Consider the following 27271-nt stretch of genomic DNA (forward strand, 5'->3'; position numbering starts at 1 on the left):
ATCTCCCTCCATTGTTGTTGAAATTACCCCCAACAAATGCATGTTGTTGTTGTAGTACCATTTCCATATATCTATTGCATTCTCTATTCTGCTATTTAGATTTAGCTGGGGTCCAACTGGACCCCCTCAAGGTAGACTTTTGTATTGTTCTTAATTAACTTTTAATCTGTTTAATCAATGACCTCTTCCATACAGGAAAGGATTCCAAATAAGCCAGCTGGCTTCTTCCTTTCCTTGCATTGTATTTTTGTTCTTCGATATGTATTATTATATAAAATATTCTATTTTTTATACTATGTGCTAAATAAATAAACCTAAATAAACCTAAACCTAAGGACCACTGCAATTTACGTGAAATATTTCAGACTTTCCTACTAGGCTGAGGAATATATCCCACCGTGAAATATTTCACAGACTTTCCTACTAGGCTGAGGAATATATCCCACCCTTTTCACATTGGCCTGTTACAGCGCCACCAACAGGTGGATTTTTGAAAATGACTCAAATCATGAACGCAGCGTGCAATTAACGTGAAATATTTCGCAGACTTTCCTACTAGGCTGAGGAATATATCCCACCCTTTTCACATTGGCCTGTTACAGCGCCACCAACAGGTGGATGAGCCATTCATTACCCATGCATCAGGTGACCAACAACTTTACCTCCTCCTCTCTGTCTAGCCCCAAAAAGTACAGGTAAAAATCTCTCTCTCTCGATCTGCTCTCTCTCTCTCTCTCTCTCTCTCTCTCTCTCTCTCTCTCTCTCTCAAAGTTGGCTACAAGAAAAATCTCAAAGTACAGGTAAAAATAAAGTAGGCCTACAGGTAAAAATCTCTCTCTCTCTCTGTTTAAACGTACAGGAAAAATCTCAAAGTACAGGTAAAAATCTCAAAGTAGAGGTAAAAACGGTTTTACGGGGCGACTTGTCCGGACATTTTGGGGCGACTTTGCCGGAGATTTTAGGGCGACTTCCCCAGGCTTTGGGGTGACCACACCGGACGGTCGGGGCGACCGCACCAGACGGTCGGGGGCGACCGTTCTTTGTGGTTTGGGGCGAATTGGAATTGGGGCGAGCAGGTATTCGTTAATCAATATCCGTAATTTCCGTCCCTATTTTGGAGGTTTCCAGACGATATCATATTTCACTTGGTCTCTCAAGGGTACATTTGGTTAGACTACACTTGTCAGGTTTAACTGTATATGACCCTTTTCTAAAGTAGACTATCAGGGCTTTTTATTTTTAAGTGGTGTAAACCACTCCTACAACTGGCTTTGTTGAGTGGTGTAAACCACTCCTACAACTGGCTTTGTTAGTTTACGTATCTGTCTGTTTGTCTGTCTGTCTGTTCGTACCAAAAAATGAGCATGTTGCTATGGTCACCCAGTTCACACGGGTGTGATTTCATTACGTCAGACATTACGTCAGACCACAGCTGATCAGTCTATATAAGACCTTACACCACTCAGTTCACACGGGTGTGATTTTATTTTATTTCGGAATGTGTTTTTCTATCTCCATGAAGTTGAAGGTTCCCATGTATTCATTCAATCATCCATTGATCCACAATACAGCCATTAATCTTCTCGGGTGCCCACTCTGTTTTGCTGCCCAGTATTAGAAGGTGCCCAAACTGCCCACTCTTCCGAGGTCGCTGGAGTTTTGAGGTGCCCAATGCCTGCACGCGACCTGCATTCATCCAGTTCAATCAACTCCCCTTTGGTTCCATTTATACAGTCGACTAAACCAAAACAAGGCCCCGGCATGAACACTCATAACACCTGCTCACTTTACCTGCAATACCTAATATGGTTATTATTGTCTCAGACTCCACCAACCCCAGGCCGACGGCATGGGCATAGGGTATGATTTGCACTCCGTCCGTCCTTCTGCGTATAGGCTACAGCTAATCTCTTGATCTGTGTACACAACTTTGTAGGCGCACTTCCTAGTTTGTAATAGGCTATATTCATCCTGTGTTGAGATAGTTTTTTTATCTCATGATGAAATTAATGAATCTCTCCCCGTCTCACTCGCGTGCGCGCGCACACACACGCGCCCACGAGACAGACACACACACACACACACACACACACACACACACACACACACCTTCAGTGCAAGATGATAAGCGCTCTGAAAAGAAAATACCGTGTTTGTGGTAGGCCTATACGGTCCGTGCACTTTGCCCAGAATACAGTGTGTAGGCTCGACTCATCTTTCCCTGCAGGATCAACGCACTTTGACCCGACAGTCAGTCAGCACCTCGCAACAGCACTATACTAACTATATAGTATAGGGGTGTGTGTGTGTGTGTGTGTGTGTGTGTGTGTGTGTGTGAGTGAGTGAGTCGTCATTCACTCAGTCAAGATCGGCTTTTCGGCGCCACACCGTCCTACCATAGAGTATATAGGGTATAGTCCACAAATAAGCTGCTCTCACACACACGCACGCACGCACACACACACACACACACACACACACACACCAACCAACCGGACCAACCAACCGGTTCAGTCGTCACATGACTCAGCTCCGTGTTGACATTTGTTTCCGCATTTCTTCTTCCAGTTCCATCCATAGAGTTCTATGTTATGTATCCCCAGCAGGACGGAGGAACTATAACTGAATGAATTACGGCAGCAGCGATAGTGTTGTTGTCTTTCGTCAAGCAGAAGAAGAAGAAGAAGAAGAAGACGAACGCAGCAGCAGCAGCAGACGCCGCTCTCCTCCTCCTCGTCCTCCTCCTCCGCACCGCAAAACGACGAACATCATCACCATCACGGTTCACGGAGGAGCACCTTCTCCTTCATCGGGTGGAGGAGAAGGAGAAGGAGGAGGAGGAGGCTGAAGAAGAAGAAGAAGAAGAGGAGGTGGTGGAGGACGGGGACTCTCACTCTCACACACGCTGCGGCAGGGAGGCAGCTATAAACGGCAGGACGGACCACCACCAACAGCACCAGAACCTGGACCACCACCACCCACCACCACCACCATGCTGACGCGGGTGAAATCGGCCGTGGCCAGCTTCATGGGCGGCATGATGGCCGGTGGGGGCGGCCCCGGGGGCCCCGGCGGGGGAGACGGCCACATCGGCTCGGACCTGCCGCTCAAGTTCCCCTACACCCGGCCGGACTTCCTGGGTCTGTCGCCGGACGAGATCGAGTGCTCCGCGGACCACGTCGCGCGACCCATCCTCATCCTGAAGGAGACCCGGAGGCTGCCGTGGAGCACCGGCTACGCCGAGTGAGTTTTTAGTTTTTTTTGCCATGTTTATTATGATCATCAATGATGGATGATGATGATTCATCCATTCATCCGCCTATACATCCATCCATCCATCCATCCACCCATCCAACACAGACAGCATTAGCTGTCTGTCTGTCTGTCTGTCTGGACCACTCCATCATAAACAACACCAGCATCTATCTATGCATTGTGCGCCTACTTGATTTGTATGAAGGATGTCAAACAGGTTGAAATATATGGTCTTCATACACGTAAATTGTATACACTACCTGCTTATTACGGTAATGTTACCTGATTATTATCATCATCATCATCATCATCATCATCATCATCATCATCATCAACCTTTTTAATTTCAAGGACCTATAGGCCTATATAGGGTGACCAGATCCCAAACACAAACATTATTTGGGACACAAACATCCCGTTCATTTGAGGGACAGAAGAAGTAGTGTTAGGCTATCGCTTGTGTGGGACAGGATGGGGTTAATGTTTAGTCATACTGAATGATGTCATATTCCACCATATAGGACAGCCTGATATTGCCTATATCATTCTGGCGCCTCACATTTTGTTTTAAAATGCTCATTTTGGTCATGGGTGGTATGGCCGACCTGTAGCATATAGGGATATTTCTCATGTTATTTTAACAGGCTTAAAAACACCTTGCACGAATTGAGAGCTTTTTAGATTTCAGATTTTTTCAGATTTTTGAGTGGTGTAAACCACTCCTACAACTGGCTTTGTTAGTTTACGTGTCTGTCCGTACCAAAAAAAATGAGCATGGTTGCTATGGTCACCCAGTTCACACGGGTGTGATTTCATTACGTCAGCCATTACGTCAGACCACAGCTGATCAGTCTATATAAGACCTTATTACACCACTCAGTTCACACGGGTGTGATTTCATTACGTCAGACATTACGTCAGACCACAGCTGATCAGTCTATATAAGACCTTATTACACCACTCAGTTCACACAGGTGTGATTTCTATTGAAGGGACGGCCCCTTGAGACGCAGCATCTCATTTTCAAGAGGGACCCATAAACAGACAAAATACAAAAAAAGCATACTGTACAAAATACACAAAACATATAGTACACAGATACAAACGGATATACAAATACATACATATATACACGAATAGCTTGCTCGCCCTCTTCCACCTATACCCCACCAACCACCACATCATCAGCTGTCACACAATGGAGATACGGTGCAAATACATCAGTGTCATTATTGATTACCGTCAGATTAGAAGCATAGACAAGTTGAGTCTAGATTAGCTCTGGTCCATAGCTCTAATGCGTTGCATTTAGAGCTATGTTACTCTCAACTTCCGCCGCTCGCATGAATGCAGACCAGCCTCTCCTCTTTAGCGTAAATAAAAAGAACGTTTTTGCTACTCACCAAAACAAAGGCGGGTTGTGTCATTAGAAAGCCTACTTTCCTTAGTGGGAGCACTCTGAGCCCCCCACCACACATATAAACTGTACTTTTTTGGCCAAAGGGGGATTTTGTTTCCACCGAAAAAAAATTATACTTTTAGTTACTCCACTGCGCCTTCTACCGATATTGCCCAGAGAATTGCCTCATAGAGAATATTTTTCCTCCGGTGAAAAAAAATCCCTTTCTGGCCAAAAAGTAGGCTTTCTGATGACACAACCCGCCTTTGTTTTGGTGAGTAGCAAAAATGTTCTTTTTATTTACGCTAGAGAGAGGCTGGTCTGCATTCATGCGAGCGGCGGAAGTTGAGAGTAACATAGCTCTAAATGAAACGCATTAGAGCTATGGACCAGAGCAAAGTCTAGATGTGAATATAAGGAGGTCCTGAAACTATACTGAATGATGAGATGGATCTTATCGATATAGTTGATATAGTCTAGTAGCCAGCCCATAGAGTTAAACAAAACATTAGTTTTGCAAAAAAATACTCGTTGGGCTAAAAACGGCCAATGCCGTCATCACAAATGTGATGATGTCAGCACATTTGGGCAAGTGGGCATGGCTGTTTTAAGCCCAATGAGTGTTTTTTTTTTGCAAAACTAATGCTTGGAATGGATTCAGCATCATGAAAACCCCCTAGTTTGACACATCACATGCTAGATAAAGCATGATGAAAATTTGAATATTTTGCCTTCTATATGTTGTTAATAGTATGGTCACATATTTTGCCAATTATGAAAATTGCTCAACATATGCAAGTTAGCATCCGGCAGTTTCTACATGCTGGGGACCCATACTCAACATTTATAACATAAAACCTTGGTGTACTCAACATGTCCGGGTTCACTTTTTGGCTACTAGACTAATTAACTAAGATTGTTCCAATCAAATGGGGCTTTGTAGCAGAAAGACCTCCGCCCAACCACACTGGAGATTTTGGGGGATTTTAAAGTACGGGTATTGTAGATGTCTTAGTGGATATGTCGAGGTAGACTGAGGCAGGTACTGCTTCAAGTAAGCAGGGCACAAATGCATTTATAAATGAAGAGATATACCAGTGTAGTTGCCGTCTTGCTTTAGACTGCAGCCAATTGAGTGATTTGTACATGAGGCAGTGGTGGGTATCATAATGGACGTCTCAATACATTACAAACCTAGTGCACAGGGAGTTATATAAGACTTTGAGGGGCTTATTAAGATGCTTACTACAGAAAGACAACTAATAGGGGACTATTAGGCATGCCAGTCACAACGACAGGGTCTCAATTTGTGGGACGCCTGCATGTCTTGGAAACGAAGGCACTGTCCCACGCAAAGGGGGACATCTGGTCTCCCTGAGGGACCCCCCAATTTGATATACCTTATAGGTTTTTATTTTTTGATTGATTACGGAATAATCAATTGAATACTTTAACAGTTTGCGAAATAGCACAGCCTACAGTGGTGCGATTATACAATGATGCTACCAATGTTAAAAGGACAACACAAACATAATTAATTGAGTATGCATGTTCCGCAATGCAAGTACACAGTGGGATCCTCATTGTACACACTGTAGAATCACCAGCCTTAATTTAACTCTTGGGAGAGTGAAACCAAATGGACCCGGCTTGGTTGGTGCAGGTCGATGGACCCATAACGCTGAGAACCTGGTGTCTTAACTAGATATGCCAAATGTTTGTTATTTTGAATATCAAAAACAAACTAGGCTATTGATAATATGTAATAACAGGTTAACCCATTTTGGGCGGGAACCCCTTTTGGTGTTTTAAACATGTTATAATTTAGCTATTGAAAAATAGCAGATCTACAAGCTCATGAGCTTGTAGGTCTGCTATTCTTGAAAAATCGTGAAAATATTTATTTCAGAAAACTGGAGGGTTTAGAAGATTTTTGGGTTAAAGGACAACTCCAGACTAAATAACATATACCATAGGCTCATTTTCCTACTTATATTGATCCCAAATGACTGGTCATGGGGTCTGTTTTGCATTTGTCGTCTAGTTTCCCTGGCAGTTCTGATAGCATAGAGTGGATTCCATAAAGCATATTGCTTTCACATTTATTTGTTGCGGTCAAAAGTGCGTGATTTATTTTCCATGAATGTGTTATTAGTTGTCATTAGACATACACATCCTCCATGCCTGGGTTGTCCCACACGAGCCGGCACAAGTCTCGCAAATGTTTTGGGTAGAGCTGGGACTCGATTCAAAATTTTAATCTAATTAATTAGAAGCTTTGTGATTAATTAATCTCGATTAATCGCATTTTAATCGCATATCAATATTCAACCAGAGAACAGTGATAAACCTTTTTTTTCAAATGTTTTTTGGTATCCCAGTGAATCTATGAATAGTGACTACAGGATACCACTCATTTTCAACATTTTACTGTCATTTATATACCTTAGAGCTGTTGTGTGGAAATAATAAAAAAAAGTCACCCCAATCTGTGTTGCCTAGAACTGGAGGTCTGAAAAAAAAATCTGTAACAGTAACAAGTACATCTCAGTGACATCACAAAGCTGTACTTCATATTGTTACTGTTTTTTGTCAGACCTCCAGTTCTAGGCAACACAAAATGGGGTGACTTTATTATTTCCAGTTTTCCACTCCTTGAAAATGAGTGGTATTCCCCTTTAAGCAATACAACTTTTTTTCAACAGATAAACAAGTGCAGCAAGTGCCTATAAAAAAGTGTCTATGAATACTCAAATGTGCTTTACATGGTGGGGCATGAGAAAACTTTATTAGGGGAGAAACACTTAGACAAAGGAATAAAATAAAAACGGTGGAATGAACTAGCTGGGGAGTGCATTTCACATGGGGTTGGGGCAGACCATTGCCTGACCACGGACTTTCACACTTGCTGCTTCAGTATGTTTCGCATCGAGGACAGCTTGACAGCTTCGTGCTGTGGCGAAATATCCGCGAGCTTCTGCAAGCCTCTACTCTCTCTGCGAGACATGCTAAGCTGAAGCAGCCGTGGCAGCGGTGGCCGAACGGATAGCGGCGCGGTCTAGATACCGGAAGGTTCCCAGTTCGAACCAGCCGTCCGACACGTTAAAATTACCACCGCTGAAATGCCCTTGAACAAGGCATCAACCACTACGATGAAATGTGTTCTATGAGCAGGGCCTAGCTGGAAACAAGTTCTTGAGCTTAGCCCAGATACCCTGGGTAAATATAGATTTCATTTCATTTCATTTCATTTCATTTCATTTCATTTCAAGCAGCTAGCATGGAAGCTATCGTTGGTCATATGGCTTATGGATCCTTTCCCTCTGACATTGCACACAACCATGCTGCTATCCACGCGTCCATCCGATAGCTAAATGTCTCTGTGTCTACGAATCTAAATGTCCCATCCACGGAGCAAAAGCGATATAAGTGGCTTCTTCATTCGATTCGTTTGGGTGTTGTTGTTGTCTGACGGAGCTGTAGTGTAGAGTGAACACTGCTGCTGCTGCGAGGGGGCTGCTCCTCCGCCTGCAAGGAGTGCAGCAGCCTAATGAGCCTATTCAGTACTAGAAATGCGCACAGTGAGAAACGTTCCACCGTGAAAAAAAAGGTGCGATTAAATGCGTTAATTTTTTTAACGCGTTAATTTTTATGTAGTTAATTAATCTCAATTAACGCGTTAAAGTCCCGGCCCTAGTTTTGGGGTGTGCATTCAGCACTACTGCCAATCAAAGTCACTGTACTTGCCCTAGCCTCGCCTCGATGATCTTACAGGCATTTGCAAAGTCTAAACTTGTAATTTAGATACACATTTTATGTAGACATAGCACTGTATACTTATAGTTTGAAAACCACGAAAGGAAAAATGAAACATTTCCAGAAGGACCTAAGAACCTTATGACTTCTGCAAACCCCATTGTACAGATATTCTAATGAATCTACTGTAAGGTTCTTACTTGGCTTGCTTATGATCCTTGATGATTATTTCTATGTATTTGATATTACCATGTAATGTGGTGTTCTTGCTTACTGTCAATCGCTCTGGATTAAGAGCGTCCGCTACCGTAAATGCCTAAATTGTATAAATTGTAATCTCTGGGTCTTGGCAAAACACATGACCACATATCTGTTTAGCAGACTGTGGCAGCTCGTGTGGGACAACCAAGGCATATGGATGCTTACTGTAATAACAGACTGATGAAAACATCACAGCTGTGTGAAGTGAGCGGTGCAACTACACATGTATTGCTATAGTTACTATACTGTACTGTGCTCTGTACTGTATTGTATGTAAAAAATCACACCCGTGTGAACTGAGTGGTGTAAGGTTTTATATAGAATGATCAGCTGTGGTCTGACGTAATAAGGTATTATATAGCCTGATCAGCTCTGATCTGACGTAATGAAATCACACCCGGATGTGATTTCACAACTGGCTTTTTTTGTGCAGAGAAAATGACCACGGTTGCTACGGTCATCCAGTTCACCCGGGTGTGATTTAATTACGTCAGAAATTATTTTGAACATAGCAACCATGGTCATTTTTTTCTGCACACAAAAGCCAGTTGTAGGAGTGGTTTACACCACTCAAAAATTAGAAATGTGGGGGTCCCCGGGGGGGGGGGTCACCGGAACATCCAGACCCCCAGGAACGCGCCGTGCCCAGTTGGCCGGCCCGGTTCCGGCGAGCCTTCCCGCGTCCGAAACGGTCAATAAGTCAAGACAAGTCAGGGAGGCGAAAATACGTGGACCCCTGTGGCCACCCGCGGACCCTCGCGGCCACCCACGGACCCCACTTGACCATGGCAAGTCATTTGGGATAATATAACATAAGTAGGAAATTGAGCCTGTATGTTATTTAGTCCAAAGTCGTCCTTTAAAACCTAATAGTCCTAGTCTGCATAGTGTGAGGCCAGTGTTGATTGTGTCGACTAAAACTATGACAAAAAAATGTTTGTGGACTACCTTTTTTCACTGACGAAAACTAAATTAAACTAAGCTATGATGACTTAAACTAAGGCCAAATATATTGACAATTTTGTCAACAGATAAAAAAAATTAGACTAAAATGTTAGGGAGGGCCGGGACTAGTGGAGAAGAGATCCAGTATAAGTAGAAGACAAGTCATTTTATGGTTGGTTGCGCGCGGGTGTTGCACTCTGAGAATAGCAAATCTACAAGCTCACAACGTTGCGTGTTGTGAGCTTGTAGATCTGTTATTTTCAGCATCCAACCAAGTCTAAAATCAGGCATTACGATGCTATCAAAAACCCCCCAAAAAAACAATGTACACAAAATTAACTGTAGATTTAGTTGACTAAATCCTATATGATATTTATTATATAGGATTTAGGAATTTATATTCCTTTCGTCATAGGAAGTCAGTCTAAAATATGACTAAAACTAAACTAAATCTTATTCAAAAGACTATGACTGAAACTAAATCAATTTCTGTCCAAATCAACACCTGGTGTGAGCACTGCAGTGGTTATTACTTGCTGCTGGTGTTCTGGAGTCCTATAATCTAATCCTTCTTGCGGTGTCGCTCTCACAGCGTGGGCTTGTTGTGTTCACAGCTGTGGCAGACAGTCCCATCCTCCTAATATAAGCTTAGTGTGACGTGTTACGTAATGTAATGAAATGCATGCATGGAATGGAGAGCAACTCTGTGGCCCACCACCACCATTCTACTGACTGGTATGAAATGAAATGATTACTATATTTACCCAGGGTATCTGGGCTAAGCTCAAGAACTTGTTTCCAGCCAGGCCCTGCTCATAGAACATTTCATCGTAGTGGTTCAATGCCTTGTTCAAGGGCACTTCAGCGGTGGTAATTTTAACGTGTCGGACCGCTGATTCGAACTGGCGACCTTCCGGTATCAAGACCGCTCCGCAATCCGTTCGGCCACCGCTGCCACTAGTATTAGAGAGGTGGAAAAAAGAACGGCTTGATTTTATTTGCTCATTTAATATTTGACTTGCAAGAGAGGGAGGGGGAGCACTATACTGCCCTTGGTTTAATTAAATAGCATGCTATCTAAATGATATTCTTACAAGAATAAGAAAAGCCTATAAGTGACAAAAACACGACAACAAAATAATGACCAAGAGATATCTGCATGACTGGCAGCCATATATATCCTGGTCCGCTAGCATGAATTAACCCATTTTGGGCGGGAACCCCTTTTGGTGTTTTATAGCATTATGTTCTACTTTAGCTATTGAAAAATAGCAGATCTACAAGCTCATAGCACGGCACCGAGTGCCGCGCTACGAGCTTGTAGGTCTGCTATTTTCGTGAAATCGTGAAAATGTGGTGGATATCTTTGAATATATTCTTTCAGAGCGAATGTTTTTAACTCAAAACTTTGCTTCTGGGGGGTTCCTGGAACAACATAGATATATGGGGGTCGGCGGCATATTACATATCATTTTGGGGTCCTTGACATGAAATATTTAACACATTTTTTAAATGTTGACGTCAGGCCTAAATGGGTTAAGGCAGATATAGAATTAGTTAACCAGTTGAAACACTTTAAAGTAGTGCTGCACAATTCATCAAAAAAAAGACTGCGATCTAGATTCAGACACGTATATGCGATCTCATTTCTAAATTTGAGCAAGAATCGTGCAGCACTAGTTGTTTCGTCCAATTCATTTTAGTTACTCTTAATGTTTTTGCTACAAGGAGAGAGAAGTTTAAGTCTGAAGCACTTCACGTATATATACGGACCCCGACGTATACTCCGTCTATATAATGGTTGAGTCCCACAACAGCGTTTAACATTGGTCCGGTTCCTATGGCAACGCCCCACCGCTCCAGCTATGGGATTGAAAATATAATCACGGTGTAAAGCAGTTGAAAGGAGGATTTTCAAACCTCCATAAATCGGACTCCGACTTTTAAAGTGAACGCGTATGGTGGCACCTGGAACTGGGTTTTATGCTAACAGCTAGCTGCAATTATAGAGTTAATAGTAGTTAGTAATGTTCAGCAACTACAGCCTAAAGCCAATATATATTTTCCAAAAATCGAGATTCACATTTGAGCAAGAATCGGGCCGCACTATAGTAAGTTACTGCACTTTGGCTTTTTCAGGACATTATAATACAGACCATCACATCAGCCTAAAGCTTAGAGACATATAAAGAATTTGTGTCTTGTCAGAAATCAGCCAGCTGTTGTGACGACGGCACAGCAGGGCTTCAGATAAAACTTAAATCTGGACAAAATGCAGATGATGTGGAAAAACACCTAGTACCTATATGTCATAATAATTAGGCATTGTCATAACAATAAGACAGGTTCTACGACACGTTTTGTGAAATGGGCATTTGAACATCTAAATCGCCAAACATTCAGAAAACATCCAGTCAATACTGTGAATACATTAAGTGAGTTCAAGAGTGGAAGAAGTCCACCCTGGTAATGCTCCCTAAGAACAAATACAAGGATATCACCAATATATATTTAGTTTAACCCATTTATGTAGACCTGAGGACGATTCTTAAAAAAAATCTTCTAAATCCTAAAAGCTTTCTGAAAATCCTATGTTTCTATGTCAGTGGTACTCAACCTTTTTCATGTCAAGGACCCCCAGAATTATATATTTGGCCGCAGACCCCAATCTGAAAATATGTTGTTCCAGGGACGACTCCCCCAGTAGCAAAGATATACGAGTTAAAAACGTTCACTCTGAAATAATATTATATTCAAAGATTTGTGCCACATTTTCACGATTTTTCAAAAATAGCAGACCTACACGAGCTTGTAGATCTGCTATTTTTCATTAGCTAAAGTATAACACGTTCCTCCAAATTAAACACCAAAACGGGTTCCCGGCTCCCGCCCAAAATGGGTTAAAGTCAAACAGTCAACAGTAGAGAGGCTTCAATCCACAGCATTGTCAAATGGAAACCATTACAGTTGGGTGCCACCGATATTGTCCCTTATCATTTGACCCATTTAGGACTGACCTCAACATTTTAAAAAATCCTTCTAAATCCTCCAGTTTTCGGAAATACATATTTTCACGATTTTTCAAAAATAGCAGACCTACAAGCTCGTAGCGCGCCACTCGGTGGCGCGCTATGAGCTTGTAGATCTGCTATTTTTCAATAGCTAAATTATAACAACACCAAAAGGGGTTCCCGCCCAAAATGGGTTAACTGTCCTTTTGCGCAGATCACGCAAACCTCAGCAAAAAGAAGAGGACAATATCGATGGCCTCCAACTGTATGTCCAAAGCCGTTACTTTTCAGGATAAAAAATAAACAAAACAAAAAAATAAACAGCAAAAGTATTTATTGCATTTTTATGTTTTGACATAAAGATGAATCAAATGTATAGATAAAGTGAGACAAACTAGAAAGGTATAAATTATAAGCACAATTCAATAAAACAGACAAGAAAAACAAAAAGCACAGACACAAAACAAAACAAACAAACAAAAGAAAATGGCGAGCAGCACATACACAATACAGTCAGTTATTCATTAGGGGAAAAAATATAAATACAAATATACACATATATACACAACACACATGGGCACATCAGAAGGCAAATTGCAAGAGTACAGCTGGGGCTCTCCAATCCAATGAATCACTTCCTTTATAAATCACAGTAGATAGATCCCTGGGCAAGTAATCTATCAGCGGCTGCCATATACCGTATTCATAAAGTTATTTTCTCTCTCTTTTAATTTGGCACTGAGCCTGGAGAGAATAGCTTTGAATGTGAGGCTTGACAACATTATACCAAGTATGGTCAACAACATGTACAGTTGGAGGCCATCGATATTGTCCTTTTCTTTTTGCTGAGGTTTGCGTGATCTGCGCAAAAGGACAGTTAACCCATTTTGGGCGGGAACCCCTTTTGGTGTTTTAAACATTATGTTATAATTTAGCTATTGAAAAATAGCAGATCTACAAGCTCATAGCGCGCCACCGAGTGGCGCGCTACGAGCTTGTAGGTCTGCTATTTTTGAAAAATCGTGAAAATATTTATTTCAGAAAACTGGAGGATTTAGAAGGATTTTTTAAAGTGTTGAGGTCAGGCCTAAATGGGTCAAATGATAAGGGACAATATCGGTGGCACCCAACTGTACTATGTAACTATCAACTAACTTCCTCTACTCGTGATACCAGACAGCGAGCTGCCTTTTCAGCTGTTTATGAAGAACATTTGTACTTTTAACCCTAGAACACTAAACACGGGTGATTTTCACCCAGACAATTATATTTTTTGTCATTTTCATAACGTTGCTGATCTCTGAGGTGGGCGGGTCTTTCAGTACCTTCATGATGCTCAGTGTGACATCATAGAAGGTAGGTTCGTTTCCCTGCCCACATCCCTGTTTTTGAGGGGCGATGGCCTTAAAATATATAAAAATAGAAACGGCACCCGGAGGAAACCCTGAGGTGAAATGGACATAGTGGCCGAATTTGGTATTGCAGTGCTGGCCGCTGGGCCAATTCTGGTCCGTTGACTATCGTTGCGCACGTTCATGATGACACGTGAACGCTGCGTTTCATACGTGAATGCGTGCAATGATAGTCAGCGGCCAGCGCGTTCACGATTTGGCCTTTGAAATCGCCTCATGCGCTTTTGAGCAACTTAATGCAAGTGGATGGGAGGAGAAATCCGGTGCCGTCTCTATTAATATATACTCTAAGGCGCTAGGCCCTCCTATAAACAGCTATAGTGTTTAATGTTTGTGTTGTCTGAACAAACAAACATTAAAAATGCCATTGACAATGTAATGGTGAATTTACGTCATGTGTGTCTGAGCAAATCGGCTGGGTATTTTGTGTATTGTCGTGCCATGTATTGCTGTACTTCAATATATTTTGATGAAAAATAGTTTTTATGGCATATTTGACATTGGGTAAAATATACCCATGTTTACTGATGGTGTGACAAAATGTATGTTGCAGTGTTCTGGGGTTAATTCATTTCCATATAAATACATATTTTTTAAAAGCAACTGATATCATTGTCTACTAGATATGAACTGTAGTCTATCTGAAGTTGTCCCTTAGTTATTTGGTCAGGTGCCCTATACCTTTTAAATGGCCATATTGTGTGAAGCAGCATTTAGTGCGGTCTTATGAAAAGCTAACTTGTTCATGTTGTTTCCATGAAGCAAGCACTTTATGAACGCACAGCTCCCAAAATGAGGCAAAACATTGACAAACAAGAAAGAAATGCAGCCCTAGTCAAATATTTTGTGGTGCCTTGAGAGATTAGTATCCTGGGTTCACAGGTTAAATTCACGGGGAGTTCCTGATTACAGAATTGTATTAGAATGCACACAAAAATAAAAAGTCCCTAAACTCGTTTAATTTGATGAGTTTGTGTTTGTATACTATTCAATTTCACATGAAGGCCCTTGTCTTGTCCTCTCCTGGCTGTTATGAGGCCGTCATCTGATACGTCATGGATTTTACTGTAATAATAATTCCTCCAGCCTTGGCTCTAAATTGTTTAATCGATGCTCCAACATGGCTTTTTATTTACCCAGCTGTCCCTAAGCTCTCATACACTGTTCTTATCATAGATGAAGTGAGAGACCTTAACTCTTTGAGAGTTTCAAGGATTTCTATATAGTTTGTAGACTTCTCTATGGCAGAATGGCGTTTTTGAATGATTTATTGAAAATTCTCTGTTGTGAATGTGTGACAACGAGAAAGAGAAAGCTTGACTTGTCTGCTTCCAGGAGAAAAATTAACTGAGTTGATAAAATGTTTAGTTCTTGTGTTGGAAGCCATTTAAAAGAGCCTGCATTTACACTGTTTTCTGTTTCTAGGACAACCAAAAAAAGTTATGCCCGGTTGAAGTTTTATTTTCTAAATAACCTTTTTTCTGCTGGGCGTACATAGCCATGCAATATCTCATTTTAAAGGGTGAGTTGTCTAGTTCAATTAAAATAAAATAAAAAGTTTCTCACATGTACCACTGTAGATATTTTGCCATCTATAAATAGCATGGTCAGTCATGATCAATCTGACCTATCCAGCTAAAAGTCCCCATAGCTCTGAAATTGGAACATCATATAAACTCAATTCTTTTTTGGGGTAAAATTAGACATTCTAACGCACATTTTGATATATACCATGTTTACATAGTCTTACCAGTACCTTGTCTATTCATGCATGTATCTCAAAAACCTGTTATGAAGAAACACAGTTTTGATAAAAAACACATCCAAGGACATTGTTTTGATATGACTTGGTGCCCATGATATGTATCAAAATATAGACTTGAATGTATACTGTATTATAAAAAAGAAATTGAGTTATTACCATCTACCGTTACAGAGTAAAGGTGGCCTTACACTAGCCGATAATCGGGCATTTGAAATCTGACAGCACCACACACTACAGGATAATCGGAGCGGGGGCCGAGCAAATATCAAACATTCTTGATGTCGATCGGGCCGATCCCGATCGCGCGCGGGGGGTGCCCGATTGAGTCGGGCACCCCCCGAGCGTCAAAAATGCCCGATTATCGGCTAGTGTAAGGCCACCTTAAATCACAGTTGAAACTTGCTTAGTCATATACAATAAACCTCACAATAGTGAACAAAATAGTCATGACAGGTCTAACTCATTGTAAAAGCGTCTTTTATTTTTTACGACTACTAACATAATAAAATGATAAATATTACAGAAAATAAATAGGCCTACATACAAAACAGTTACTCCTCCCCTAGCTCTGATCCATAGCTCTAAATGCGCATTTAGAGCTATGGATCAGAGCTACTCCTCCCAAATGTCCCCAAACCCAGTCCTTGACGGTGTGTGTGTGTGTGTGAGTTAACCTGACTCCGCCAGAGAGTCAGTACACTGTGTTCCCCCCTCCTGCTCCCATCTGGGAACTCTCAGGCAGACTTGATGCCCGGCCACAAAACGGCCTGGCCAATCAGCAGCAGCTTCTAGCAACTTCTAGCAGCAGCTTCTAGCTTCTAGCTGCTGCTGATTGGCCAGTCCGTTTTGTGAGCAACTTCTAGCAGCAGCTTCTAGCTGCTGCTGATTGGCCAGGCCGTTTTGTGGCCGGGCATCAAGTCTGCCTGAGAGTTCCCAGATGGGAGCAGGAGGGGGGAACCCAGTGTACTCTCTGCTGCCCCATCTGGCGGAGTCAGGTTATGTGTGAGTAGGCTAAATAAAAAAAAACACCCAAAAACTGCCCCCCCCTGAAATGAATGAATGAATGAATCCGGTTCAGTGTCGGAGAACGCCATCGCAGTCTTGACTCTTCATCCTCCTCCTCCTCCTCATCTGATGCCAGTTCTAAATATATAAAAATAAATAAACATTTTAGCTGTAGTCAGTGCACGCTACTATTACATGGCGTTTTACCCGGCTGCTGGCGATCAAATGATTTTATTGTGCAGTGTCTTTGTGGGCCGAGTCGTGGCATGAAAAATACAAATAGATGCTTGTATAAGTGGTATCACGATAAAATAATATGGCGACGTTAGAATGAAACACCAATGAGTGATCGCTGGTAATGTAGCTAGCTGCCCAGGGTATATCCAGCACCATTGCGTCGCAATCATCCAGCAACATTGGTACTGGCTATTGCCCGGGCTTGTGGCCCGGCCAATAGCCAGTACCATTTGTGCAGCGTTTGTTAGCAACTACTACTAGCCAACAGCCAGTGGAATGTGGTGACGCGATGGTGCTGGATATACGCTGGGCAGCTACATTACGCACGATCACTCATTGGTGGTGTCATTCTAACGTCGCCATATTATTTTATCGTGATACTAATTATACAAACATCTATTTGTATGCAACGATGCCACGATTCGGCCCACAAAGACACAGTACAATACATTCATTTGATCAGATGTTTTTGTTAGCTACGTCGATCACCTATAGTACCGACCCTTGTTATATATTCTCCGACTATGCCTGTCACGATGACTAAACCAGTTAGATCTATCCATATATGGTTCTACCACATCTATCTGATATCAGCACTAGGTCGGCTCGGGCCAAATATAGGGATCGTCTTACTAGACATGTCATATTAGGGCATTTTCGAATACAATAAAATTACCTTTTAGCGAAGGCATCAGCCTTGGTGGTAACTCCGGTGGGGAGAAGAAAAAACATTGCACACGTGTAATCCGCGAGGGTGGATGTTGCAGTCCGGCCAACGGTCTGGGACTGGAGAATGCCACTGGACACGGATGGATCATTTTTCAGATTGTTTTTTTTGCGGCGACTGCAAACCTGGCTGAAAAACTCTTCCTCCAGTGCCCACCTCGGAGGAGTCAACCAACCCCCCTGTTCACTGGGGGCTGGGCGTCAGTTTCCAATAGGAAAGCATACACGTGTGTCACGTGACACGGGAATTCTGGGAAATGTAGTTGATATTTATGCTCGATACTCTATACAGAGGTGCGGACCGAATTAATTTATTGGTATTAATAAAAAAAGAGAACTACGGAAAATCACGTACAAGTCAGACAGAACTAATGCAAAACTCCACGTGTTTTCCAGTAGTAATCTGTCTAAGGGTTAAGAGTCATATACTGTATATATATGGTTTTGGTTTATTGTCAATGGTTTTGGTTCGGATGGTTATGTAGTGTAAATGTTTTAATACTATATACATACTATATAAAGTAATACTAGAAATGCGATCTGCTAAACATGCTCTGCTGTAAATGCTAATGGAGGCCGAAAACTACAAGCTCTAGTTAATGTCCATGATACTATAATGGGTTGAATCTAGAGTTGCAATACCCTCCATTGACAGCCCATTGATCAAAATCAAATTTCCGATCTGCTTGTATTAGGCCTATATAACGTTAAACTCACCAACATTGCAGCAGTAGGGCAAGCTTGCATTATCCTCTTTCAATCTGCAAAGCGTTTGTTTCATAAAATCCACCGTAGACATGTTATGAGCAACTTTCTGCTAATAAATATCATGCCGTGATAGCTCTTTTTAAGTGTTGGTTGTGCTGCTGCTTCCTGCAGTAGGCTATGTGCAAATTCAAAACTGGTGGCACGCAGGGCTCAGTTCAGTGAATTTGACAAGCGCTTCCAACCTCGAACACTTAGAAAAATAATCACCTGCACAGAATTTCTTGTTTTCTGAAACAAACGCTTTGCAGATTGAAATAGGATCATTCAAGCTTGCCCTACAGCTGCAATGTTGGTGAGTTTAACGCCGTTTAATACAAGCAGATCGGAAATTTCTATTTGATCAATGAGCTGTCTAGAGAGCTGTTTCGGCTAGATACTGACATCTGTATGAGCTTCTATCAATACACACCCACTTGATGCTTCTGGTGTGTCTACGGCTGTTGTAAACAATGAGTATTATGTTTGATGCTTCTGGTGTGGCAGCTACAGCTAGGGCCTTCAGTAGTGGAACAGTGAAAGATGTAGAACAGGTGCAGTGCAGTGCAGTGCAGTAGACTAAATCTACAGTTGATTTAGTCGACTAAAAATGTATCTTTTGTGATGGCACTGAAGTCACAGTGTGAAAATAGCGGATCTACAAGCTCACGGTCACAATGTGTCGCAGTGTGCAGATCGGACATTTTCAGAGAGTGACACCCGAGCACAACCAAACATAATGAACCCATTTAGACCCTACGACGTGTGGGAACGTCATAACTAATCCAACCGACGGGTTACTAGGACGTGGCATTTTCACTGATATCAACCGAGAGAAAAATATTCTGAATTTATTTTCTTTTTGAGTTGGCCTCCAAGGCCACCATACTCTTCGATCTTCGTTCATCCGCGGTCCCATTCACTTCCCTGTTTACCGCTGCAGAAAGAATCCCTCGTATCTCCTAATCTAGGGAGCTCTCCGTGGTTTTGATCAGATGGATATACTAAGACTTGAGACTCAATGTGAAGTGTTCCTGTTGATGGACTCTCTGGCCACTCATATTCCAGTCAGTCTTCCCTCAAACATGAACTTCGTAGTAAAACCTTCCTGAGGAAATGCTTTGTTCTCCTATAAGACACAGACACAATATGAGCATCTCTCTGTGTTGTGTGGGAGATTCTTCCTTACATTTCCACAACCATCGTCAGAAAGGATGAGCCAGGGGCTTGCTGTATCTGGGTCCAGAGTTACATCCACATCATATTTACAAACTGTGAATACAATATTCAATCAATATTGAACATTGTATTCACAGTGTGTAAAATGGGTACATTTCAACAGTAGGGTTTAATTTTTTCCCGGATTTGGCTCATTTTAAATTCCGGGAATTTGACAACCTTTTCCCAGGAATTCCCGGGAATTCTCGTTGGGAAAAAAAAGAAAGAAAAGTGCCCCCTAAAATGAATTTATATAGCTACATACAATCAATTGATTTAGATTCCGCCGCTCTTTGCGTTTATCTTAATATCAATCAAATCAAAGACAATTGCCCACTGCATCGACATTCCCCGCTGTTCACAGTCACCATGCACAGCCAGTTTCAGGAGGAAAGGCACTGTGTACTACTCATGTTCCGTTGGCTGAACAAAGTTCCAACCTTCTCATGGTTCCATTATATTTCCAGGACAGGAGTCTGATTAAGTATATCTCCATTTAGTTTTCACTGAAGTAACACCAATGGAGTTACGTCCAAGTAGTGTCTCGAAAAGTTAACCTTTTTCATTCATCTTATTCGTGCAATGTTCCAAAACAGAGCTACAGCTATATCGTCATTGCATTTCTAATACTGTAAGTTTACGGTTTACATCAATCAGCCTCTCAAACCCATGGCTTTTTCCAATGCGTAACGTGCGTCAGGCCGGAAACCCCCCAAAATAACAGACATACAAGCTGTCGACACGCCGTTTCATGGCGTGTCGACAACTTGCAGATCTGTTCTTTTGGACTCTCGACTTCCGCCGCTCGCATGAATGCAGACCAGCCTCTCGTCTTTAGCGTAAATAAAAATAACGTTTTTTGCTACTTACCAAAACAAAGGTGGGTTGTGTCATTAGAAAGCCTACTTTCCTTAGTGGGAGCACTCTGAGCCCCCCACCACACGTATAAACGGTACTTTTTGGCCAAAAGGGGATTTTGTTTCCACCGGGAAAAAAAATACTTTGTTACTCCACTGCGCCTTCTACCGATATTGCCCAGAGAATTGCCTCATAGAGAATATTTTTCCTCCGGTGAAAAAAATCCCTTTCTGCCCAAAAAGTACCGTTTATACGTGTGGTGGGGGGCTCAGAGTGCTTCCACTAAGGAAAGTAGGCTTTCTAATGACACGTGTGTGTGTGTGTGTGTGTGTGTGTGTGTGTGTGTGTGTGTGTGTGTGTGTGTGTGTGTGTGTGTGTGTGTGTGTGTGTGTGTGTGTGTGAGTGTGAGAGAGAGAGAGCGCTTGTGTCTGTGAGTGTTCAAGTGTGCGTGAGTGTACAAAGACCAATCTCTCGACAGCATGGCTCCCATAAGAGCCCACTCCAAAAGGCCTGGTGACACATATAGAATAGCAGGAAGACGGGACATCCGAAGAAAAGCCACTGGAATCTTGCCATCGCATGCAAGTTCAAACCCTCCTGGGTCTCACGTGTGTCACAGAGAGGTGGGGGTCACCGTTGTGGAAAATTATCTAATCTCTGGAAAATTTCAGGAAAGCTCATGCAGTGCATGTATTTGAATTCAATTGATTTGATATGATATGATATGATATGATATAATATAGTACTTTATTGTCGGTTCACACTAAAAGTTGTCTTGCGACCCAGCAGCCAAGTATGCAGAAACACATATACACATTTGACATTTAACACAAAGAACAAGACAATTTATATACATAAAGACATGAAGACGAGAGCAATATCCACCGCCTAGATTACCCCGTGGCTACTACAACTCCTGATTATTGATGGTGAACAAAGGACCTCTTTATTCTGACCTTATTGTATGCTGGTACACCATATCCCCTTCCTGAAGGTAGCAACCTATACTCTCCATACAACACATGCTTAGTATTAGAGGTGATATTCCTTGCTAACCTTAGGATGCTGTTATCATACGTGGATGTATAAAGTTTCTGAAGTGGTTGTCCAACAATCTTTGAACAAATATGTTCAGTTGTTGCAGCAGTTGTGACTTTAGGGCTGCAGACAAACATCCATACCAGGTGGTACTACAGTACTGAACAAAGTTCCAACCTTCTCATGGTTCCATTATATTTCCAGGACAGGAGTCTGATTAAGTATATCTCCATTTAGTTTTCACTGAAGTAACACCAATGGAGTTACGTCCAAGTAGTGTCTCGAAAAGTTAACCTTTTTCATTCATCTTATTCGTGCAATGTTCCAAAACAGAGCTACAGCTATATCGTCATTGCATTTCTAATACTGTAAGTTTACGGTTTACATCAATCAGCCTCTCAAACCCATGGCTTTTTCCAATGCGTAACGTGCGTCAGGCCGGAAACCCCCCAAAATAACAGACATACAAGCTGTCGACACGCCGTTTCATGGCGTGTCGACAACTTGCAGATCTGTTCTTTTGGACTCTCGACTTCCGCCGCTCGCATGAATGCAGACCAGCCTCTCGTCTTTAGCGTAAATAAAAATAACGTTTTTTGCTACTTACCAAAACAAAGGTGGGTTGTGTCATTAGAAAGCCTACTTTCCTTAGTGGGAGCACTCTGAGCCCCCCACCACGCGTATAAACGGTACTTTTTGGCCAAAAGGGGATTTTGTTTCCACCGGGAAAAAAAATACTTTGTTACTCCACTGCGCCTTCTACCGATATTGCCCAGAGAATTGCCTCATAGAGAATATTTTTCCTCCGGTGAAAAAAATCCCTTTCTGCCCAAAAAGTACCGTTTATACGTGTGGTGGGGGGCTCAGAGTGCTTCCACTAAGGAAAGTAGGCTTTCTAATGACACGTGTGTGTGTGTGTGTGTGTGTGTGTGTGTGTGTGTGTGTGTGTGTGTGTGTGTGTGTGTGTGTGTACATGTGTGTGTGTGAGTGAGAGAGAGATTGATCAACGGGCTGACGGTATTGCAGACCGGAAAAAAACAACCTCCGGGACGACGGGTCCCGAAGCCATTTCCCGGGCGGGAAATAACGTGCTCTGTACCCGGGCTCCCGGTAATAAACCCTAATATACAGTGTGTAGAATGGGTACATTTCAACGTTGTATTCAGTGTGTAGAATGGGTACATTTCAACGTTGTATTCAGTGTGTAGAATGGGTACATTTCAACATTGTATTCAGTGTGTAGAATGGGTACATTTCAACATTGTATTCAGTGTGTAGAATGGGTACATTTCAACATTGTATTCAGTGTGTAGAATGGGTACATTTCAACATTGTATTCAGTGTGTAGAATGGGTACATTTCAACTAAAGTACAGCTCAATACTAAAACTGCTATGAGGATGAAAGCAGGAATAGCACTAAGGCTTGTTTACATCAGGGTCCAACATTTTCAATTCATCAGAACAATTAATAACATACAAATATACACTTCTATGCAAAACAATAAATCATCACATACAGTATAGTTTAAAAAAAGTTTAAAATTAAAGGGACAACTTGTACAGTATGGAAAGGTATTAACTTTTGTACAGGGACCAGTGTCCAATTACAGCGCCCATGAGTGCTTTTTGAGAGCGGCTTTGAAGGAGTCTAGGCATTCACATTTCTTAACGGCTGTTGGTAGGGCGTGGCTTGACTTTGCAAATGACTTGTATTTTAGTTCTACTGGATCTCTTCTCCACTAGTCCCTCCCTGACATTTTAGTCTAGTTTTTATTTGATGACGAAATTGTCAATATATTTACTCTTAGTTTTAGTCACCATAGCTTAGTTTTTTTTGTGGTTTTAGTAGACGAAACAAAAAAAACACTGTATTGAGCCGAATTGGATATTTCTATAGCATTCATTCTTAAATACTGTCCAAAACAAATGGACACAATTGAATTTACCATTTCATTTATTTATTTTTTATAATTCTTTATCCCACGATGTTGTAACCCATTTTTCACCCCTGTGTCAATTATCTAATGTGATCCTGGGCTCTACACACCCTCCGCAACCTAGTCCCCATATATGGGGGACATGGGGAGAGCAACGGACTTGAACTCATGCTTCCTTCATGCCTGAGTGTCCAAGTTGCTCCTTTACACCTGACAGGGGGGAGTTTCCCTGGTTGGACGTAGCACGTGGAAGGAACACGTTATTCCAACCAGTTCCTTTCCCCTCAGTTTAGAGACCAGGATTACGGCATGTTTTTTGTGAGGGTACCTACCCTAGGGGACACGGGGAGAACATGCAAACTCCATTAAAATGTACCATTTCAATTTCTATTCTTGTGCATTCTCTCTTTGACCTTCTGTTCGTTCTAATGCCGTGTGAGATCGTTATTTTCAGCCATACTACTGGCCTGAAAAATGAACACATTTCACACCTTCATGTCAATAGAATACATCTGCAAGGATCATTTACTGTAACAATTGGATGAGTTTGGCAGTTGATTGAAAAACCATTAAATTAACTCTTGTCTTCCTTGCAGAGGATTAGTTAGTAGTGTGATTGACAGGAGAGATTATCAGAGGAGCAGAGTTTCTACCACCATCATTAAGCCAAGGATTGAAGAATGGATATAGTCTCTCAGTGAAGTTGCAGCCTGTGAAAGAGTAGAGATTTACTCTGGTCTCCACATCATAAAAGGAGACCAGACCCTCCTCATAATCCACAAACACTCCCACTTTCTGGAGCTCCTCTCTTACAGGGAGGAGGACAGGAGTTTCAGCAAGAGCCTCGAACTCATTTCCATTACTCAACCATATAGTCCAGTAACCATTGTTGGGACTCAGTGTGATTTGTCCCTTCCTGTTGATGGACTCTCTGGCCACTCCTAGATTCCAGGCAGTCTTACCTCCAACTTGAACTTCGTAGTAAAACCTTCCTGAAGAAAAGCTTTGTTGTCCTAAGACACAGACACATGGAGAGAATCTCTTTGTGTTGTCAGGGAGATTCTTCTTTACATTTACATGACGCACTTGTTTTCCATCGTCAGACAGGATGAGTTTTGGATGTGCTGTATCAGGGTCCAGTGTTACATCCACATCATATTTCTGGACCCTCTTCATCTCAAAATCACACAGCTTCTTCATCTCTTGACTGAGTGTCTTCTCCAGCTGAGACACAGTTGTCCTCGCTGTCCCCACATATGAAGACTGATGGACATTGACCTTTGTCCAGTCCTTGGTGGGTGGAGAGGTGTTGATGGATGTGAAGTTCTGGATGAGGTGGAGGTGGTCTTCAGAGTGTGAGAGCTGATTCAGCTCAGAGATTCTCTTCTCTAACTGAGTGATTTCCTGTTTCAGATCTTTGATGAAGCCTTCAGCCTGTTTCTCTGTTGTTTTCTGATTCTCTTCAATCACACCAATGAGCTCAGCCTGGCTTCTCTCAATACAACTGATCAGAGAAGTGAAGACCTGCACATTGTCTGCTATGACTGTATCTGCATATTTCCTGCTGAACTCTACTGAGCGTTTGACCTCCTGAATCTTCAGTCGCCTCTCCTGGATAATCTGCTGGATTTCAGCCACAGTCTTTGCTTCATATTCTTCTTTCAACTTGTGACTCCTGAACTGTTGAACCATCTCAGAAACAAAAGTATTGACAGATACGTCTGGTCTCCTATCAAAGATCTTTGCACACAGTGGACACTTGTACACAACACTAGTGTCCCAGTAATGTGTGATACAGTCTTTGCAGTAGCTGTGTCCACACGGAGTGCTGATTGGATCAGTGAACACATCCATACAGATGGAACACAGGAAGTGCTCTTCAGACAGCCGACAGGTCGCCATTTGTATTTTAATGTATGTTAGTGCAGATGTAAAACCCACAGGGAACTGCGTTCGGTGTCCGTCCGGTAAGAACTTCACCAGAGACGTCTAAACCCTGATGATTAAAGTAGAGTGGATGTGAAGATCCCTGTAGGATGACGTCAACCTTAGATGATTCAGTAGAGTGGAAGTGAAGATCCCTGTAGGTGACGTTCAACCTTAGATGATTCAGTAGAGTCGATGTGAAGATCCCTGTAGAATGCAGAGATATGTCTGAGTCTTGCGGCCGATGATCCTGCCTGGTATGGAAGGAAGCTGCTGACCAGTGAGAGCTGCCTGGAGGAGCCTGAAGGTTGAAGTGGTGAGAACTAGGTGCTGTCTTGGAGAGAATCACTGCTTCTCTCTGAACTCAGGGAATGGTGAGAACTCAGTGCCTTTATATATAGAGCTTGGATGGATGCTACGTCACATCTCGCTGAGGTCGCCATGAGTCGCGTATAGCCTACATATCCATATATCCATATATGGAGTTTTACATTAGCTTGATGTCAGAACTAGACGTTTCTGCCAGTCTTACATTAGCTTGATGTCAGAACTAGACTTTTCTGCCAGTTTTACAATAGCATGATGTCAGAACTAGACGTTTCTGCCAGTTTTACATTGGCATGATGTCAGAACTAGATGTTCCTTCCGTTTTTTTTAGATTTTGAAGTTGATTATCTTTGCCCATGAAGCTTTCAGAAGGTTCCCCTTCCATGACCATCATCATCCATCACCATTCAATCATCTCAGACATTTTTCACATCTGAAACATTTTCTAAAAATGAACTTAAGCACATGCTACTTATGTCCCCAGTTAAGCATACTGATTTGGTGGGCTCCATTTTTCCGTCTCTGAAACGTTGCATTCTCCTAGCTTTCTCAACTCTGATATTGTCCAGGAATGGCTCTAGGTCCATTGTCAATGGCACGTACCCCATGCACTTATAACTCCAACTCTCCTTCCACTTCCTTTCAAATTGAAACATGTCACCATGTGACCATCAAACTTCTTAATCGACATAGCTTTCAACATCTGCACTTCTTGATCGACATTCAATGACAACAATGCCGCTTCTCGCCACTCTGATGGACTTAACGTCTCCATTCTTTTCCCCAACAAACCTTCCCACGTTGTGCTGGTCCTTGAAAACCCCATCCACTTTCTAAACTGTTTTCATTCCTACTACAACATTTTCCTCTAGATTTCCATCACTTGCAATTGCTGCGCTCTTTCCATTTGCCTTAATCCGTTTCCTTTTATTTTCATTTCCCATTGTATTCTCATCCTCATCAATCTGAATTTGGCTCCCACTGCTCTCCGCCGGCATCTTTAGGACCTCCCACAATCCTTTGCCCTGACCCATGTATGGATCTCCCGATCAGCCACGCCCAAATATGGAGTTTTTGATGTCAGACCTGGATATCTCCGTATATGGAGTGCCGATTTTCAGTGGGTAACTGTGGCAACCTGTCAAATATACTAGTTATTCACTATATCAGGGGTGCCCACACTTTTTTGACTTGAGGTCTACTTTTAAAATTGCCAGCTCAAGGTGATCTACCAACCAAAAAATAATTATCCCATTGCTTAAAATACTCAAAATATGTACCTAAAATAAATAACATTAAGGCATTAGGACCGTTTCAAAATCAATTATATTTATTTACCTTTTCAGTTACCCCACATTGCAAAGAAGATATTTTTTGTTAAAGTTACTCTTTGTAATAATAACATATTGCTCATAGAATGTTACAAATATTAAAAGTATCACACAAAAAA

General features: G+C 42.0%; 2 protein-coding genes across 2 annotated transcripts in view; one reads left to right on the forward strand and one right to left on the reverse strand.

Moving 5' to 3' along the window:
• The first annotated feature begins 2500 nt into the window (after positions 1–2500).
• Positions 2501–27271, forward strand: part of LOC306923545 (protein phosphatase 1H-like) — a 104227-nt gene continuing 79456 nt past the window's right edge. The window contains exon 1 of the mRNA XM_079501715.1: positions 2501–3243. Within this exon, the coding sequence (XP_079357841.1) occupies positions 2993–3243 (251 nt within the window). The 5' untranslated portion in view covers positions 2501–2992. The remainder of the gene's footprint in view (positions 3244–27271) is intronic.
• LOC306923219 (pyrin-like) lies at positions 24169–25260 on the reverse strand (the record flags this gene model as incomplete). Its single annotated transcript, XM_079501245.1, has 1 exon — positions 24169–25260. The coding sequence occupies one exon, from the start codon at positions 25258–25260 to the stop codon at positions 24169–24171; it is 1092 nt and encodes a 363-aa protein (XP_079357371.1).

Source organism: Electrona antarctica, assembly GCF_951216825.1.
Source record: "Electrona antarctica genome assembly, chromosome: 5".
In the NCBI taxonomy this organism is placed as follows: Eukaryota; Metazoa; Chordata; class Actinopteri; order Myctophiformes; family Myctophidae; genus Electrona; species Electrona antarctica.